Source organism: Mastigoproctus giganteus, chromosome 5 (assembly GCF_048544385.1).
Source record: "Mastigoproctus giganteus isolate SK-2022 chromosome 5, ASM4854438v1, whole genome shotgun sequence".
Classification (NCBI taxonomy): domain Eukaryota; kingdom Metazoa; phylum Arthropoda; class Arachnida; order Uropygi; family Thelyphonidae; genus Mastigoproctus; species Mastigoproctus giganteus.
The window spans coordinates 193,580,894-193,601,915 of record NC_143579.1 but is presented as its reverse complement, the minus strand read 5'-3'; the positions used below and the strand labels follow the sequence as shown (position 1 = coordinate 193,601,915).

Genomic DNA, 21,022 nt, shown 5'->3' with positions numbered 1-21,022 from the left:
CCATCTATGTCAATTGGATGCACTTCCTTATATTTTATGTGTTGCTTAATTAACAACAGAACCCCGAGGTATTGCAATGCTTTGAACAAGTAAAGCTTCACTAGTGGAGAAGCCTAATGTTACTTATTCTCAGCAGATACCATCACCCAGGCAGCACCGTTTCGAAGTTTGTTGGCTTACTCATAGAACAAAAAATCCCTATTTTGGTTGAATGGGATAATTTGTAATAAAGAAGTGATTCCTGTGTCCATAGGCTTACTGTAAAGGTTGGCAATTTGTTTTATCAAAAAGTTGGCTTGAGATATGACATGATATTTGAAGAATAAGTAACATTAGTTTTCTCCACTGGTGAAGCGTTACTTATTCAAAGCAGGGCAATACCTCAGAAACTCGTTTGAAGGTATTCACAATATGAGATATAATTAAACGATGCATGCATACTACCTAGGTAGTAGAAATGATGGAAGTGCAGTACTCATGAATAAAAACATCTTTCATACTCTTAGACATTTAGTCAAGAGATATTTTTAGATTAAATTACTAGCTTGTTTTCATTTTTAAGTTTACTTAAAATTTTTTATCTACCTACCTGATATTTTTTTTGAATAATAAAAAAATTATAATGATGATATAAACAATCTTATTTTATTTAAAATAAAATGCTATACAAAATTGTGACATTTCAACATGAGACTTTATTTTTAAAGAAATTCATACTTCATATGGTGGAAAAGGTTGCCAGACCCTGCTGTGTATATGAATTTGATGTATTTTAGTTCCTTGTTTAGTTCTTCCTCTGTACAAGCTTTTAGACTTAGAGAACAAAGGAACAAATAATCCCGATTTTGGCTGAATGGGGGATGGGATAATCTGTAATAAAGAGGTGATTCATGTGTCCATGTAAAGGCTTACTGTAAAGGTTGATAATTTGTTTTATAAGAAATGAGTTTAGGAAAGGAGGGCAAAGTTCTTTTTTTTTAACACCGTTTTGATGGACAGCTTAGAATGAAAGCTGATCTCCTTAATCAATGTTGAGATTACTATGTGTATCAAGATTGATGAATTCTCTTCCAATGTAAGAGGTCTTAAGGTTGATGATTTGTCTTCCACCACATAGGGGTCTTTCAGAAGATTTCTGATGAGGATGGGAGGGCCTCTAAGTCAAATCCATCCATCCAAGAAATTAAAATTCCATCCAGCCAACATGCTTTAGAATATGGGTCAGAAAGGAAAATGATCAAATAATTTCACAACCTCCAGCAGCAACAGAGAGAGAGAGAGAGAGTTGTTGTTGTTGTTATATGGTTTTTAGGAGCATTAGCAACTAAGGCCATATTGCTCCTGGAATATGCGGTGGTCATTCCCTGACCTTTCCGCATCCTCCGTATTTGGTGGTGACGGGCTCGAATCCCGGTCTAATCAAGAAGCGTGTGCTACGCACTGCTGCTCCTTCCCACCTGGCTACGGAGGCGCCCTCTATGCTTATAATAACCATGAATTATGTGGTGGATTTTGTCAGATGGGGGACTCAATTCATGATAAAGCACTGAGTGTCTGAAAGAACAAAAGGACTCAGCATTACAATAGTACAGGAATGAAGGAGTATATTTCAAAATCAGAAAAGACAGAGGGCCAAGTTTTCAACCTTAAGGTTTGAGCTTATATTCAACTCATACCAACACCATTTTTCAGACTTCTGCCTAGATTTCTAATATCTTATTAAATAGCACAGAATCACCAGAAGAAGAAACCTGCTATGCATTCAAAACTCTGAGACACTGCCAGGAAGTTGTTTAGAAAGTAAATTAATTTATCAATTGGCAGGTAATCTCTAATATGCCGAACTGGTAACAAAATAATTTACTTCAAGTGAAGCAAAGAGGTGAGTTTTTAAATGGAAGTAAAACTTCCATTTAAAAACATACTTATGAGCAATTAAAGTATAGAATTGGTCACATTTATACTATGCAGCACATGATTGCAGTGGTCTATTTTAATATAGCTGTTGTTATGTTATTTGGTTTTTAGGAGCATTAGCAACTAAGGCCATATTGCTCCGGGGATATGCAGTGGTCATTCCCTGGCCTTTCCACATCCTCCGTATTTGGATGTGTTTGATTTTGATCTTGTTTTTCTGTGTTTGATTTTGATCATGGAAAAATCTTTCCCCCCAGTGAAAATTAAGGGCTTAGTTTTTTAAATAGCAGTATATACATCAAAATATATGTAAATATCATTATATATCTAATTTCAAAAAATACTGCTAATATATTTTAAAATTATATGTTATTTTAAAATCATTAGGAAAGGCAAATTCACTATGGTGATGGTGCCTTGCTGCAAGATCTAGCAATGGATTCCACAGACAAGTCCTTAACCATCAATACCCCTGTAAATGAGGCACGAGACAATGCAATATGCCATTACTAATGGAACCACCAGGCAGAAATCTATGCCATCTGTTGGCTTTAGAAACACACAATATTTCTTGCTAGTCACTGTGCTCTAGTCATTCTCAACCATTTTTAGGATGAGAACCAAATTCAGAATTAACAAAGTTTTGGGATCCAGCGTGACATCTAAAATTACAAAAAATGCTAACATTCAAAATTAAATTATAAAAATAGTACTGAAAAAACATAACAAACTTGGGGTTTATATAACTGAATAACTCACAAGCATATGAGATGCATGCAATATTTATGTTAAATGCAAGTTCAATGGGGTTGAACTTGCATTTAACTTAAATGATTATTCTTCTGTGAACAACATATATCACACATTTAGTAAACTTTATTTTTATTTTTTCAACATGATTTAAATGTTTTATATCGTATAATGGGTTTTATTTCACAAGAATTTTACTCAATTTTTTTTTACTTTATGCAGAATTCCAGGCAAAATTAATTAAATGCTGATCTCCAAGTAATTCTTCAAGGGGGCAAAAATAACTTAATTTCAATCCTTCTAAAACTAAGTCCTACTTTATATCTGGTAATAAAGAGTCTACTGCTCCTATGCTTATCTTTGATGACACTCAGATTTCTAAACAAGATCACATTATGTATGCTGAATAATCAGGCAAACATATTATTTCAAACAGTCTTTATTCTACAGTGGATATTCACTGATTTGTCATTATCAAATTCTTAAAATTGTTTAACATTTTCTTATATTATATGACATCCATAATATTTGAAACTGTTATCTAAAAAGTATCCATATATAAGGAGTAAATTCCTATCACCTTTCAAAAGTTTTTGTAGAAAAGCAAATTTTATATAAATATATATATATATATATGATGATAGCAAAAGTAAACAAACTCTGGTATGAATGTGCATTACAGCAATACAAATAATTTCATCTAGTCATTCTATAATACATAAGACCTCCCATTGCAATATACAATGGAGACAGCATCTATAAAAATCATGAGAGAATTAAATACAGTACAGTATGAGTCTTAATGGAAAGTAAAAACTACCTGATCTCCCCATTCATTGATTTCAGGCATATTAACATCATCTATAAAAACAGCCATTTTCTTCCCTGCAGGTGGGCCAAATGTAGTTCCTACCCTTTTGTCAACACAACTTTCCACTGTTCTCTGCATTAATTGTAAATAATTTTTATGCATATTCATACAAATTAATTAAAAATTAACCATAAAAATAACAATTTTATAATAATAACACTTACAATTATGTATAAATTGTCCATGATTAATGTTAAAAACTATAAATTAAGTTGTGGTTATCTAAAAGCTAATAAACGAACATTACAAAAACTGATATATAAATAAAAAAACAAATTAAAAATCAAAATAGAAGGAAATTACTTGATTCATTTTAACTCTCAATAAAATTTAAATAATGTTTATTAAAAATCTATATTATCTATAAATTTATTCCATTCTATTATATTCATTTTATCTATAAATTATTTTTAACCTTTGTTTTCTTGAAGTGAAGTAAATCTGACTATCTTATATACAAGTACACTGTATTCACTGCCACCTAGTGGTTCCTTTGTCTGCAGATTCTTAATGCATGAATTATCAGTGCTGATAATCAGATCACAAGTATTTCTCCCTCTGGTTGCCCCTCAAGCACGATGTTGTAGAAAACAGTCAACCAATAAATCCACAAAAGTGCGAGTGACCAACCCAAAAGTTCCAGTCAATATCTGAAAAGTTAAAATTCCCCATTATAAGACAATCTGATTTACTGGTCCACTCTATTTCTCTGTACAGTTTTTTGTTTTACTCATCAGAGTCACTAGGCCTATAACAGACTTCTGTTTTCAATTTTGCTTTCCAAATGCTTATGTCACACTAAACTGAGTCAACATTGCACTGGCCACCGATGTCAATTGGATGCACTGCCTTAGATTTTGTGTTTCTTAATTAACAGCAAAGCCCCCTCCTCCCTTCTCCCCTGTCTGTCCTTACTATACATTGCTTGACATATGCAGATGATCTTGTGGTATGTATACCAGGAAGATTTAAAAATAATTTGGAGGAAAGAGCTAAGTTGTATTGGAAGATCTGCAAAAATGGCCTTCAATAAATAAGCTTAAAATATCAACATCTAAAACAAAGCTAATGGTTTTTAAGAAAATATTGTACATTTACTGACCACCTACAGTTTTTGCTTCAAATAAGTTGATTCAATATGTGAAAAACTGAAATATTTGGGAATCATTCTGGATGACAGTTAAATTTCAGTTTAGATGTGAATAACCTGCTGAAAAAGTTAGAAATTTTATTGCTGCTCTCTTCAGGGTATCCAGGTCTGACTGGAACCTGAATTACAGAACTCTTCGATTATATTATACTGCAGTATTTCTACCAATCGTGTCTTATGCCTCTGGAGGGTGGTCGCACAGAGTTACTATCTTTAGAATGAGGAACAAATTGATTTCCTTACAGCAGTCAATGTTACTGGCCATAACAAGAGTAGCAAGAATGGTGTATAATAATGCATTACAGGTGGTGGTTGGTGCAATCCCTTTAGATATGTATATTGCATATAGAAGAATTTTGTATTGGCTAAAAAAGGAACAGTCTCTATAAATTATGGGTATCTCTGGAGATCCTCTAGTCCTGCTTAAAATTAGTAAAGTGATTATTTGGACCAAGTTTGTTGCTGCTTTGAAAAACAGGTGGGATGTGACTGATTCTGGCATGGTAACCCGTCTTTTCATTAAGAATATTAACTTCAATGCAGATAAGAATTCTTGGTTTTTCTCTAGAATGTTTACATCTTTTTTACTTACAGGACATGGATCTCTTAAAGAAAAATTGTGTCAATTTAATTTAGAATCAGATCCTTTCTGTACTTGTGGTGAAGTGGAAAACTAGTTGCATATTTTTTTTTACTGTCCTATATATGAGGTGGACAGATCTTTGTTGTTTACTGCTGTACCTCATTTATTTGAAAGTAATGTGTTTGTTCTCCTGAGCTCACAAGACACTTATAATGCATCACATCGAGTATTTTCCAGAAAAGAAAAATTATTATAAATCCATCTAGGTGGCAATAAACGTATAAATTTAATACGGTGATGTGAATATAATGTATTCACATTATATAACAGTTTTATAGTGTAACATAATTTGATTAAAACTACCCCCCCCCCAAAAGCCAGTGGGAAATTCACTATGCCTTAGAGTGGCAAGTACAATTGAAAAAGTAGTATGGTTTTTTTTTTTTTTTTTTCCCCTTTTTTAATCTCCAGGCCTGGGCAACCGGTGTAAAGGGGATTAGCATCCAATGGCTTAGCACTACCTCCAGTGGATGCTACTAAAATACAGATGCGGCTCCTCATGCTGGTGGACGGGCACTGAACAGCAGTTGTCCAGGTGACGACTGCTCCCTGGTGGCAGAGGCCTGATACAAACAAACACACACACTAAAGTACACTCACTAACACTTGATGTGGGATTTACTTAAAGATTTAATTACCATCAGGGGTAAAGGAAAGGGTTTTTGCTTCCGTAAAGGTGAGTACAGTGGTCTCACAAAGTTTTTAAATTCTGTACAGTGGGATCAACTGACGATGTTACCAACAGTAAATTCTAAGTGGGAAGCATTCAAGAAATTAATCATGGATGCTACTAAAAGTTTCATACCTATTAAGAAATATTGTTCAAGGTTTAGGCCTAAATGGTTATCAAATGAACTAATGAGATTCATAACAGAGAAGAAAAATGCATGGGATGCACATAAATTATCAAGTGACTCAGAAGCTTATGGCAGTTATAAGCTAGTCTGTAATCAGGTCAGAAAGGAGGTTAGGCAGGGGGAAGGCAGATTACGAGAAATCCTTGGCAAAAGATGCTAAGAAAAACAGCAAGGATTTCTTTACTTATATAAACTCTAAAAGGAAGGGGATGAATCTGATTGGTTAGACGGTTGACCCTGCTCAGATAGCAAACAAACTGAATGAGTATTTTGCATCTACATTCACACATGAGGAATTATTAAGGTTTGAAAATGGCAGAAGGTTATCAAATTGCAGTACGGTACTTAATGATTTTGTAATAACTGAGAGCAAAGTGGAGGAGAAATTGTTGAAATTAAACATAAGAAAAGCATCTGGGGTGGATGGGATCTATCCAGTTATATTAAAAGAGGCGGCAAAGCAACTAAGCAAACCCTTAGCCATAATGGTGAGAGCATCCTTGGACTCAGGGGAGGATCCCATTGACTGGAGATGTGAAAATGTATCCCCAATTCACAAGGTGGGGATCGAAGGGTGACACGAGCTATTACAGAACAGTTGGTTTAACTTCTGTTCCGGGTAAAATAATGGAGTCACTGGTTAAAGATGCATTGCAGGATCATCTAGACAAGACTGCAGCAATAATTCAGACACAGCATGGGTTTCTTAAGGGAAAGTCTTGTCTTACAAATTTAATTGTTTATTATGATGTGTTTACAAAGGAACTGGATGCAAAAAATAATTTTGATATCATATATTTGGATTTCAGGAAGCTTTTGACACAGTTGCGCTTGGAAGACTATTGTACAAATTGGAGCAGAATGGTATTAAGGGTAAGTTGCTACAATGGATAAAAGGATGTTGTTGTTGTTGTTGTTTGGGGTTTAATGGTGCAAGAGCAACTTCGACTATATTGTGCCTGTTCAAGTTTTGTTATTTCCTGTTATATTGTTACTGATTTACCATATTAGATATGATTAGTTAAGTTTATTAAGCTGAGGTATGAAAAGTGTTCACTGATGTTTGATTTTTCTCCCATAATGAGTTCAAGGCTTAATGGTTCATTTGAATGCGATTTGAAAGCTGATTGGCGGGCAATTTGGTATCGTGGACATTCTAAGATGATGTGCTTCACTGTTAGTGTGGGCAGACACTGAGGGCATTGTGGAGGATCGTCTTTCGTTAGGAGGTAAGAGTGTGTTAAATATGTGTGTCCAATGCGAAGCCGGGCGAGGATAACCTCTTCATGTCTGTTTGACCGAAAACTTGATTTCCAGGATTCCTGCTGTTGTTTGATTTGGTATAATTTATTGTTTGTTCGAGATTTCCAGGTCTGCGTCCATATATTTTCAGAGGCTTTTCGATTGATGTTTTTAAAGTCATTGAGCGGTATTTTATGCAAGTGAGAATTTTTGTTGGACGGATGTTTTGCAGCATCATCCGCACGTTCATTGCCGAGTATTCCAGAATGTCCAGGAATCCAAGTGAATCTGACTCTTTGTTTGTTTTTCATAAGGTGTGATAAGGAGGATAGAATTTTTCTTACATACGGATGAGATGGATGATCTTCTGTCTGTAAAGCATATATTGCACTTAATGAGTCTGTGAAAATGATACTTTTTACGAGAGAAGTTTTGGCAATGTGATCTAGGGCGAGACTTATTGCAAACAATTCAGCACTAAAGATACTGCACTCTATTGGAAGAGACTGTGAGATTATGTTGTTTGGCAATACAACAGCAGCACCAACGTGTGTGGCCGTCTTGGATCCATCAGTATACAGATGAGAATAGTCAGAGAATTGCGTTACATAAGAGGAATGAAGCTGTTTTATATGTTGATTTGGGATATTGCTCTGTTTCCATTTTATGAGGACCATGTCACAGTCAACTGAACTGATTTTCCATGGTGGTAGGGCTGTAGGGGTATCTTGGTAGATTTTATCCATACTTAAGTTCAATTGTGAGAGTATTTCTTTTAGCCGGATGCCTGCAGGTTTGCATATATTAGGTTTGTTCATGTATAAATTTTCCCATTTCGGTTTAAACAGATATTGCCAAGTTGGATGTCCAGGAAGGCTTTGAACTTTCACAGCATAGTTCATAAGAAGAACTTGTCTACGAAGACTGAGTGGGAGTTCATGGATCTCTGTGTATAGACTATGCACAGGTGAGGTACGGAAGGCTCCTGAAACAACACGTAATGCATTGTGATGAATTGGATCTAACCAGTTTAACACACTTTTCCTAGCTGAGGAGTAAATGGGAGAACCATAATCTAATTTAGATCTTATCATTGCACGATAAACATGCAAAAGTGAATAACAATCAGCTCCCCATGTCATGACTGATACAGCTCGTAGAATGTTTAATTTCTTTAAGCACATTGTACGTAGATATTTTGTGTGTTCTAGGAAATTTAATTTTTTATCCATGATTAGTCCTAGTAGCCGGATACTCTGTTTGAGTGGAATTTGTTGATTGCTTATCCTTAGTTCCGGATCAGGATGCATCTTTCGTTTTCTGCAGAAGTGTATTGCCACTGTCTTTTGTACTGAGATTCGATATCCATTATAGATGGACCAGGACTCTATTTTGTTAATAGCACATTGGAGCTGCCTCTCGATTGTCCGCATATTCTGTGAGTGACATAATATTGTGAGGTCGTTGGCATATAGGTAAGTTTCAACTGTTGCTGGAATAACTTCTGTTACAGGGTTTATTTTGATAGCGAAAAGGGTTGCACTGAGGACAGAGCCTTGGGGGACCCCCTGTTCTTGATTGTATATTAGAGACAGAATATGATGGTAGCGGACTTGAAAAGTTCTTTTAGTCATGAAATTCTGAAGGAACTTCGGTAGATGGCCTCGAAGACCTAATTTGTGCAATTCATGAAGGATACCATATCTCCACGTAGTATCGAACGCTTTTTCAATATCAAGGCATATCATTACAAGGTGTTCATTTTGGAGAAAGGAATTGCGAATATTTGATTCAGCTTTTGTCATTATGTCTATTGTTGATCTATTTTTCCGAAAACCATATTGACTAGGACTAAGGAGGTTATGGAAGTCAAGAAACCACGTTAACCGACCATTCACCATTTTTTCTAAAATTTTACCTAGACAGCTAGTGAGCGCGATGGGACGATAATTATATAGATTTGAATGGTCTTTCCCAGGTTTTTGGAAGGGCCAGTACAAACGAATGTCGCCAAGAGTCTGGATATGTATCCTCAAGGTATATCCTATTATATAGCAGTAACAGCATGCATAAAGAATTTTTAGGGAGGTGTTTAATCATTTGATAGTGGATTCCATCCGGACCTGCTGCACTTTCTTTAGATTTGGCTAAGGCTTTATGCAATTCATTTATAGTGAAGGATTGATTGTATGAAATCTCATGAGCTGCATGGAAATTAATTTTGTATTTTTCGATTTGAGCTTTATATGTTTGAAAGATTGGTCTGTATGATGTTGCTGCTGACAATTCCTCAAATGTTTCTCCTAGTAGATTTGCAATTTTTCCTGGTTCAGTTATGTCATGACCTTTCCAGCTTATGATCGGTTTAGGGACGGTTGTATATTTGCCTGAAATTTGTCGAATTTTATTCCATATTATTCTGCTGTCCGTATTTCTGTTAATTTTGCTTGCAAAAGATATCCAGGATTCTTTCTGAGATTTCCGGCGTATATAGCGTGCTTTTGCTCTGGCTTTCTTATATTTTATGAGATTAGTGGTGGTGGGATACTTTCTGAATTGATTCCAAGCCTTATTTTTTTCTATCTTTGCTTCCAAGCATTCTTCATTCCACCACTGCTTGTAATGTTTATGAGACTGGTTAGCTGTCTTCGGTATTGCAATGTTTGCTGCAGAAATTATTTGATTTGTGATATGTGTAACAGCATTACTGATATCAGCATGTCTTATGATTTTCTCATCTAAAGGAGCAGCATATTGGTATTTTTCCCAGTTTGCTTTGCACAATTTCCATTTTATACCTCTTATAGGTTGCTGTACATCATTTGCTAGTAGGTGACAAACAACTGGATAATGATCACTGCTATAGGGATCATCGGAAACAGACCAGTCAAGGAGAGGAAAGAGAGCTGGGGAACAGATAGTGAGATCAATTGCAGAGGTAGTCCCTGTCGGTAAGTGGACATGGGTGTGAGTACCTGTGTTTAAGAGTGTTAGGTTCCTATTATTTATAAGTTTTTCAATCATCTGTCCACTTTTGCCTGTATGAAGTGATCCCCAGATGATATGATGCCCATTAAGATCCCCCAACAAACAAAAAGGAGATGGTAATTGTTCAATTAAATCCTCAAATTCTTGCAGTGTATACGCATGATTAGATGGAAGGTAGAGAGAAATCATAGTCAAGGTAATTCCAGTCACGATGCGTACCGCGACTGCTTCAAGAGGTGTTTGTAGCTGAATATGCTTGGATGGAACATTAGAGTCAACAAGAATGGCGACTCCTCCATGACCTGTATTGGTTTTTCGATCTTGCCTATATAGATTGTAGTTCTTGATTGAAAAACTTATGTGCAGAGTTAGGTTTGTTTCTTTCAAACAGATACTTGCAGGAGCATATATGGAAATTAGATCTTTGATATCGCTTAGATTACTTCGAATGCCACGACAATTCCATTGTAGAAGTGTACGCATTATTTGGGTTTAGTACTTGATTCAGCTGACTTATGATGAGCTGCTTGTTTTAATTGATCTGTTTTGATTTTTTCTTTTCTGGGGAAGCTTGGTCGGCCACCACTGTCCATGTCATCATTTGCGTAAAGTTCCAGGACTGGTTCATCTTCTTTCTCCTTTTCATCAATTTCCATAGTGTCAGTATTTTTTTGTGTTTTTTCAACAGGTTTGGTGGAATTTGTACTGCTTGTTGCTGTTGGATCTTCAGCATCTGGGTCCACTGTTGTTTTGTATATTTATCAATGATACTGATGAAGGTATATCAGGCTTAGTGTCGAAGTTTGCAGTTGAGATTATAATGGGTGTATTAATTGCCTGATCAACTTTTTGTTTTGTTTGTAAAAGAAGATTACGTGCCCAATCTGCTATTGAGATGTTAGGCGGGACTGTGATGTCACTTAGATTACTTCGAATGCCACGACAATTCCATTGTAGAAGTGTACGCATTATTTGGGTTTAGTACTTGATTCAGCTGACTTATGATGAGCTGCTTGTTTTAATTGATCTGTTTTGATTTTTTCTTTTCTGGGGAAGCTTGGTCGGCCACCACTGTCCATGTCATCATTTGCGTAAAGTTCCAGGACTGGTTCATCTTCTTTCTCCTTTTCATCAATTTCCATAGTGTCAGTATTTTTTTGTGTTTTTTCAACAGGTTTGGTGGAATTTGTACTGCTTGTTGCTGTTGGATCTTCAGCATCTGGGTCCACTGTTGTTTTGTATATTTATCAATGATACTGATGAAGGTATATCAGGCTTAGTGTCGAAGTTTGCAGTTGAGATTATAATGGGTGTATTAATTGCCTGATCAACTTTTTGTTTTGTTTGTAAAAGAAGATTACGTGCCCAATCTGCTATTGAGATGTTAGGCGGGACTGTGATGTCAGTCTGTATTGCAATTACCTTTGTTTTCTGCACTGTAGTTGCTGCTGCTGCTGCATATCATCTCACTGCTGGAAATAGTGGTATCTGCTTTTTGGCTTCTTGATATGTTATCTTATGTTCAGTTTTATATTTTTGAACTTGTTTTTCTCTTTTCCATATATTACAGTCTCTGGAATAGGCTGGGTGGTCTCCTTTGCAGTTTGGGCAGCGAGGAGACTGTGTATTGCATTCTTTACAGGTATGTTCTTTTGAGCCACAAGTGGCAGAAATAGCTTGTCCTCTGCATACTGTTTGGGAATGGCCATATTTTTGACACTTGAATCATCTTATTGGATTGGGGATGTATGGCTTTACCTGGCAATTCAGGTACCCGGCTTTGACTGATGATGGCAGAGTTGGAGTACTGAAAGTAAGTATGATGGTGTGGGTTCGAAGGTTTCCTTCCTTTTTAATAAGGATTTTTTTGGCATGTATGACATTCTGGTTTTGTAGCTCTTGTACGATTTCTTCTTCAGAGCTGTTTAGGAGGTCCCATTCCACAATAACCCCTTTAGATGAATTTAAAGTGGCATGTGGAATGAGTTTGATGGGAATCCCCCCAAAAGTTTTGGTTTCAAGAAGAAGCTCAGAATGTCGATGATTTGTCGTTTCTATCAGAAGGTCGCCTGATTTCAAACGGCGAACCATTTTCGGTGAACCAGCTATATGTTCTAGACACCTTTGTATAACAAAGGGAGAAAGTTTACTAACTGGTTGGTCTGATAGGGAATGAACAATTAGAAAGAGTGGCAAGATGGTTTGGGTCACATCTTTCTTTTGTCTTTTGGCAGTAGATGGATTAGGATCATCTTGCTGCCGATTATTATCAATTTGATCCATAATTCCAGGAGAAGTCTGGTTTGTCAAGTCCATTGTTGCTCCTTTTAGCCCTGAAAGGATTATTTTTCCTTTCAGGTTTTCGGCCCCACCACGGGGAGGCAGGAGCAGTGCCACCTAGTGACCAAGTGGCTGGCGGATTAGTTTGTTAGTGAGAAAATGGATAAATATCCTAAAAAAGAAAGGTGATTTTCCTTCCTGGGTTCTACTTAAAATCTGCTAAGTGAAGAACCACTTACAATGAACTGAGAATAAGAGAGCGGCTAGAAATGAAACAGATCAAAATCACTTGGAAGGATCACTTTAGAATTCGCTTAAGAAAAATCGCTTGGCATATGGGGGCCGATAAAAGGATGGTTAAGTGGGATAAGACAGAGGGTGGTAATCAATGGGTGCTGCTCTTCTTGGACTAATGTTATTAGTGGAGTCCCACAGGGTTCGGTGTTGGGTCCACTGTTGTTTTGTATATTTATCAATGATACTGATGAAGGTATATCAGGCTTAGTGTCGAAGTTTGCAGTTGATACAAAGGTTGGCAGGGTTGTTAATGATAGTAATGGCAGTGTGCTACTGCAACAGGATCTAGATAATTTGGGCAGATGGGCTAAGAAGTGGCAACTGAAGTTTAACCTTGACAAATGCAAAGTACTACATATGAGTAGAAGTAACCTGAGAGAAAAGTACCAAATGTGTGGTACTACACTTAATGTGGTAGAAAATGAAAAAGACCTGGGATTAATTGTGCAGCCAGATATGAAGTTTTCTGAGCAATGCAGACAGGCTGCCAGGACAGGTCATGGGGTTTTGTCAATGATATATAGGAATTTTACTAGCAGGGAGAATGAGGTGATTGTCCCTCTGTATAAGGCAATGGTCAGGCCGCACCTTTTGTACTGCGTACAGGTCTGGAGGCCTCATTTTAGGAAGGATGTAGATTTACTTGAGCGTGTACAGAGAAGGGCAACAAGATTGGTGAGGGGAATGAAGGGATACTCTTAACAAGAGAGGCTTAAGTTCTGCAGTGGCTGGAGACTAGGCACCTGCACGGTGATCTGATTGAGGTGTATAAGGCCTTGAATGGGTTGAGCACGCTGAATTCTGATGGGATCCTTCCACTTGTTCAGATTATGAACCTAAGGGGGCATAAATTCAAATTAAGAAAGGACAGATGTAGAATAGATATGCGGAAATTTGCCTTTAGCCAGAAGGTGGTTAATTTCTGGAACAAACTTCCATCTGTCATTGTGGAAGTTGACAGGTTGAATAAATTTAAGAAGGAACTGGACAGGCATTTGGAGGAAATGGTGTGATTATTATTTTATTATTTTTTTTTTGCTGATGCTGCATAAGCTCATACACTTGCTTTCTTGCATCACATGCCACTAGTACTACTTCACATTCAAGGTTTAGGCCTAAGTGGATGTCAGATGAACTAATGAGACATATGGCAGAGAAGAAAAATGCATGGGATACATACAAATTAACACGTGACACAGAAGCCTATAATAGATACAAGTTGATCTGTAACCAAGTTACATAGGAGGTTAGGCAGGCGAAGGCAGATTATGAGAAATCTTTGGCAAGGGATGCAAAGAAAAACAGCAAAGAGTTCTTTACTTATGTAAACTCTAGAAGGAAGGGGATGAATCAGATTGGTCCACTTGATATTGACGGGTCAACTGTTGATGATCCTGCTCAGGTAGCTAACAAACTGAATGAATATTTTGCATCAACATTCACACATGAGGAGTTATTCAGCGAGGGGAATGCCAGAGGTGTATTCAACTCTGGCAATAAGCTACAGAATCTTGTAATAACTGAGAGTAAAGTGGAGGAGAAACTGTTGAAGATAAATACAAGAAAGGCACCTGGGGTGGATGGGATCTATCCAGTTATATTAAAGGAGGCAGCAAAGGAAGTAAGCAAACCCTTAGCCATAATTATGAGAGCTTCCTTGGACTAAGGAGAAGTACCCATGGACTGGAGATGTGCAAATGTGACCCCAATTCATAAAGGAGGATCAAAGGGCGACACAAGTAATTATACACCTGTTAGTTTAACTTCTGTTCCTGGAAAATTAATGGAGGCACTAGTTAAAGAAGCACTGCAGGATCATCTAGACAAGACTTCAGTTATAGCTCAGACACAGCATGGTTTTGTTAAGGGGAAGTCTTGCCTGACCAATTTGATTGGATACTATGATGCAGTCACAAAAGAACTGGATGCAGGGAATAACTTTGATATTATATACTTCGATCTTAGAAAGGCTTTTGATACTGTTGCACATGGAAGACTGCTGCACAAATTGGAGCAGTGTGGCATTGGGTAGGCAAATTGCTGCTATGGATAAAGGGGTGGTTGAGGGGAAGAAGACAGAGAATGGTAATCAATGGACACTGCTCATCGTGGCCTAATGTTATTAGTGGGGTTCCTCAGGGTTCAGTATTGGGTCCATTATTGTTTTCTGTATTTATAAATGATATTGATGATGGTATATCAAGCTTAATGTCCAAGTTTGCAGATGATACGAAGGTTGGCAGGGTTGTCAAGGACACTACTGACACAATGCTACTGCAACATGATCTGGAAAGTTTGAGCAGATGGGCTGAGAGGTGGCAAATGAAGTTTAACATTGACAAATGTAAAGTACTACATATGGGAAATAGCAACCCCAGAGCAACGTATCAACTGATACAGATGAAGAATCCCATTGGAATTGAGCATGCTCAATGCCAATGGGATTCTTCATCTTGCTCAGAATAATCAGCTCAGAGGGCATAAATTCAAATTGAGGAAGGACGGATGTCGGATAGATGTGCGGAAATTTGCCTTTGGCGAGCGGGTGGTTGGTTGGGAACCGACTTCCATCACTTGTTGTTGAAGTTGATAGCCTAAACAAATTTAAGGCTCAACTGGACAGGTATTTCGAGCGAACGGAGGGGTGAAATGGGAGTGGTGTGTTTTTTTTTTTTTTTTGGCTGATGCTGAATAAGCTTGCTTTCTTGCATCATATGCCTCTACTAATGCTAATGTTAATCTCTGTGGTACTACACTGACAGTGGTAGAGAATGAAAGGGACCTGGGGGTGGTTGTGCAGGCAGATATGAAGTTTTCTGAGCAGTGCAGACGGGCGGCAAAAGTAGCTCATGGTGTATTGTCGATGATAATACACCATGAGCTACTTGGTGTATGATCATCGACAATACACCATGAGCTACTTTTGGTGTATTGTCGATGATATATAGGAATTTTTCTAGCAAGGATAAGGAGGTGATTATTCCTTTGTATAAGGCAATGGTCAGACCGCACCTAGAGTACTGTATACAGGTCTGGAGGCCTCATTTCAAGAAGGATGTAGAGATGCTGGAACGAGTACAGAGAAGGGCAACAAGATTAGTGAATGGAACAAAGGGGTGCTCTTACGAAGAAAGGCTTAAGTTTTGCAAATTACAGTGTCTGGTGACTAGGGACCGGCGAGGTGATCTGATAGATGTATAAAGCATTGAATAGTTTGAGCATGCTCAATGCTGATAGGATTCTTCCTCTTGCTCAGAATAATCATCTGAGAGGGCATAAATTCAAATTGAGGAAAGACAGATGTAGGATAGATGTGAGGAAATTTGCCTTTAGCCAGCGGGTGGTTGGTTGCTGGAATAGACGTCCATCCCTTGTCGTGGAAGTTGATAGCCTAAATAACTTTAAGGCTCAGCTGGACAGGTATTTCGAACGAACAGAGGGGTGAAATGGAAGTGGTTATTTTTTATTTTTTATTTATTATTATTTTTTTTTTTATTATTATTTTTTTTTTTTGACTGATGCTGCATAAGCTTGCTTTCTTGCATCAAATGCCTCTACTAATGCTAACACACATTAACCCACATGTCAGGCCCGTTTTACAGAGTTCCGTATACCTGCACAGTAAAACAGATGGAGATGGATTATTTCTGGGAGCCACCATAGACAGGGTACACATATATATGTACATACATACATGTCCTTTCTATACAAAAACAGTGGACTTGCCCATGATGTGTGATTTAATGACTTTAGTTAGCTCTAGATAATCAATTTTAATCTTGTGTCATTGGACAGCCCTCTTCTTAAAATTGACACCATGGGAACTATGAATGCCTGGTGAGTGAGTGATTCAGTTTTTAGAGGTTGACAGTTGGGAGATTGTCATCCATAAAGGGTTTTAAAAATCATATTTTCTGAGCATTTTTACCCATCTTTCCCTATAATGAAACTTGCAGAATTTAAGGATTTCTTGATAAGAGTACCGTGTTGTCTTCTCATCAAGCTTGTTGCCATTTTTTCTACTCATTCTAGCAGACCTATATGCAGTTCTCAAGATGTGGCCTGACCACTGCCTTATAAAGGGGTTAATCACCTCTTCTCTGCTGGAAAAATTCCTATATATCATTGACAAGACTCCATTACCTGCTCTGGCAGCATGTCTTCACTACCCAGAGAACGTCATATCTGACTGCACAATTAACCCTTAGGCCTTTTTCATTCTCCATTTCCCTGAGTGTGTTACCACACAGTTTGTATGTTTCTCTTGGGTTACTGCTACACATATGCATTACTTTGCATTTATCAATGTTAAACTTCAATTGTCACTTTCCAGACCATCTACCTAACTATTCTAGATCCGGTTGCAGTAGCATACTGTTTTTATTGTCATTAACAACCATGCCAACCTTTGTGTTATCTGCAAACCTGGACATTAACCCTGATACACTTTCATCGATATCATTGATAATAAAATACACAAAACAACAAGGGCCCAGCAAAGAACCCTGGAGAACCCCATTAATAATATTAGTCCATGAAGAACAGTGCCCATTTATTACCACTCTCTGTCATCTCCCACTCAACAATCCTTTTATCCATTGTAGAAACTTGTTCTTAATGCCATACTGCTCCAATTTGTACAGCAATCTTCCTTCCACATGCAATCGAATCAAAAGTTTTCCTGAAATTCAAGTATATGATATCAAAATTATGTTTTGCATCCAGTTCCTTTGAGACCACATCATAGTATCCAATCAAATTGGTCAGACAAGATCTCCCCTTAACAAACCCATCCTGTCTGAACTATTGCTGCAGTCTTGTCTAGATGATCATGCAGTGCTTCTTTAACCAGTGACTCCATTATTTTCCCTGGAACATAAGTTAAACTAACAGGTCTATAATTATTTGTGCAAAATTTGTAGATGTGCAAATTCCTTTGTGAATTTGAACATCTACAGTCCACGGGAGACCTCCCCTGAGTCCAAGGATACGCTCATAATTATGGCTAAGGGATTGCTTACTTCCCTCGCTGCCTCCTTCAATACAACTGGATAGATTCCATCCACACCAGATGCCTTTTTTATGTCTAACTCCAACAATTTCTCCTCCACTTTGCTCTTAGTTATTACAAAATCATTTAGCTCCCTGTTAGAGTTTAGTAAACTTCTGTCCTCCCCTTCCTTACAAAATTCCTCATGTGTGAATGTAGATGCAAAATACTCATTCAATTTGTCAGCTATGTGAGCAGGATCATCAACAATGGAACCATCAATATCAAGTGGACCAATCTGATTCATCCCCTTCCTTATACAGTGGACCAATCCGATTCATCCCCTTCCTTATACAATCTGATTCATCCCCTTCCTTATACAGTAAGTAAAGAAGTCTTCATTGTTTTTCTTTGCATCCTTTGCCAATTGGATTTCTTGTAATCAGCCTTCGCTTCCCTAACCTCCTTTGCAAATTGGTTACAGACTAGCTTATATCCATAGGCTTTTGTGTCACCTGAAAATTTATATGCATCACATGCATTTTTCTTCTGTGCCATGTGTCATGTAATGGCAGAAACAAACAACATTTTTGCGGGATAGTAGTACTGGAAGCTGCCTTCTTGTGATTCCTTATGGAAATTGCCATTTTGTAGACTCTATACCTTGAAATGGGATATTGCTGAAAATGTGTTTAAATAAATAAAGATTTATTTCTTGCATCTTTATTGGATAAAATATGGTATATATATATAAATACACTATATTTTATATGGACAAGAAAGGGATCCCAGGTTATTATTATTTTTTTTTTAGGAGCATTAGCAACTAAGGCCATATTGCTCCGGGGATATGCGGCGGTCATTCCCTGACCTTTCTGCATCCTCTGTATTTGGTGGGCACGGGAGGGACTTAGGTAACCCTTTAAAGTGAATACACTGTGGTGAAATCAGATTTGTCTACAAACTGCATTCAACTGATATCTGTGCTCTTTTTGGCAAACCTTTGTTGTTTGGAGACTGCCAAATAGTCCCATTGTGGTGAAACTTTATCTGTGGAATCCCAGTGTATTTACTTATTTTTATGAATAACCTTGGCACCCATTACCGGACAGTTTTAAAAGATTGAAAATATCAAAATTTCAGTTTCTCGTGTATCTTATACACAATGTATAAGATACACGAGAAAAACAAAGAAGACTTCTTTATTTATGTTAACTCTAGAAGAAAGGGGATGAATCAGATTGGTCCACTTGATATTGATGGTTCCATTGTTGATGATCCTGCTCAGATAGCTGACAAACTGAATGAGTATTTTGCATGGAGTGGTTAATATTGCCTTCTTCTCTTCTTCTTAGTATTTATTCCATTATTACAATGGTTCTCCTCAACCTAATATCAAAAAGTCATTCCTTTATTCATTTTTTCGACTTTCTTCTATTTTCACAATCTCTGTCCACCAGTCCTCTTCTATTCATGGCTGCTCTCACACCCTCTATCCACATCCTTCTTGGTCTTCCTCTCTTTTACCTTCTCCATAGCATCCATTGCATGGCTCCTTGGGCAATCTGTCATACTCCATTCTCTTCACATGGCCAAACCACTCCAATCTTTTCTCCTCTATTTTATCAATGATGGTTTTTTTGAACTTTTATTGTATTCCTTATCACATAATTTCTAACTTTTTCAGACCTTCGCTTTCTTGGGAATGATATTGATGAAGGTATATCAGGCTTAATGTCAAAGTTTTCAGATGATACAAAGGTTGGCAGGGTTATTAATGACAGTAATGGCAGTGTGCTACTGCAACAGGATCTAGATAATTTAGGCAGATGGGCTAAGAAGTGGCAACTGAAGTTTAACCTTGAAAAATGCAAAGTACTGCATATGGGTAGAAGTAACCCCAGAGAAACGTACCAACTGTGTGGTACTACACTTAAGGTGGTAGAAAATGAAAAAGACCTGGGAGTAATTGTGCAGTCAGATATGAAGTTTTCTGAGCAATGCAGACAGGCTGCCAGGGCAGATCATGGGGTTTTGTCAATGATATATAGGAATTTTGCTAGCAGGGAGAAGGAGGTGATTGTCCCTCTGTATAAGGCAATGGTCAGGCCACGCTTTGAGTACTGCGTACAGGTCTGGAGGCCTCATTTTAGGAAGGATGTAGATTTACTTGAGCGTGTACAGAGAAGGGCAACAAGATTGGTGAGGGGAATGAAGGTATCCTCTTACCAAGAGAGGATTCTGCAAATTGCAGTGGCTGGAGACTAGGCACTTGCGCGGTGATCTGATTGAGGTATATAAGGCCTTGAATGGGTTGAGCACGCTGAATTCTGATGGGATCCTTCCACTTGTTCAGATTATGAACCTAAGGGGGCATAAATTCAAATTAAGAAAAGACAGATGTAGAAGAGATGAGCAGAAATTTGCCTTTAGCCAGCAGGTGGTTTATTGCTGGAACAAACTTCAATCTGTCGTTCTGGAAGTTGACAGGTTAAATAAATTTAAGGAGGAACTGGACAGGCATTTGGAGGGAATGGTGTGATTTTTTTTTTTTTTTTTGGCTGATGCTGCATAAGCTCATACACTTGCTTTCTTGCATCACATGCCACTACTACTATTACTATTACTATCTTCACCAAAAAATCCATCTCAACAGTCAGTAGTTTATATTTTGTCATTCAGTTAGGGTCCAAGTCTCACATTCATATAATAAAACACTTTGTAATATTGCATTATGTATTTTATGTTTAGTTTTGTTAATAATATTTTTATTCCATAACACAGAATTGAACATTCCTATGACCATTCCTACCTTCACCCAGACTTCTCTCAGTTTCCTGTGCAGATGATCCATCAGCTTGAATAATTGTACTCAGGTATTTAAATTGCTGTACAGTTTTCACCTGTATTCCATCTAAATCTAGAACATTCCCACTTCGATTCATGTACTCTTTCTTATTAAAATTAACTGTCAGTCCCCATGTTTTATATTCTTCTAGTAACTTTCTGCCCATGTAATTTACATCATCATCTTGTG

The 21,022-nt window shown here is 37.3% G+C and overlaps 1 protein-coding gene across 1 annotated transcript in view; it reads right to left on the bottom strand.

The window, feature by feature from the left end:
- Positions 1 to 21,022, bottom strand: part of LOC150085960 (dynein axonemal heavy chain 8-like) — a 1,559,705-nt gene that overhangs the window by 693,281 nt on the left and 845,402 nt on the right. Inside the window, exon 52 of the mRNA XM_090374756.1 lies at positions 3,488 to 3,610. Within this exon, the coding sequence (XP_090230882.1) occupies positions 3,488 to 3,610 (123 nt within the window). The remainder of the gene's footprint in view (positions 1 to 3,487; positions 3,611 to 21,022) is intronic.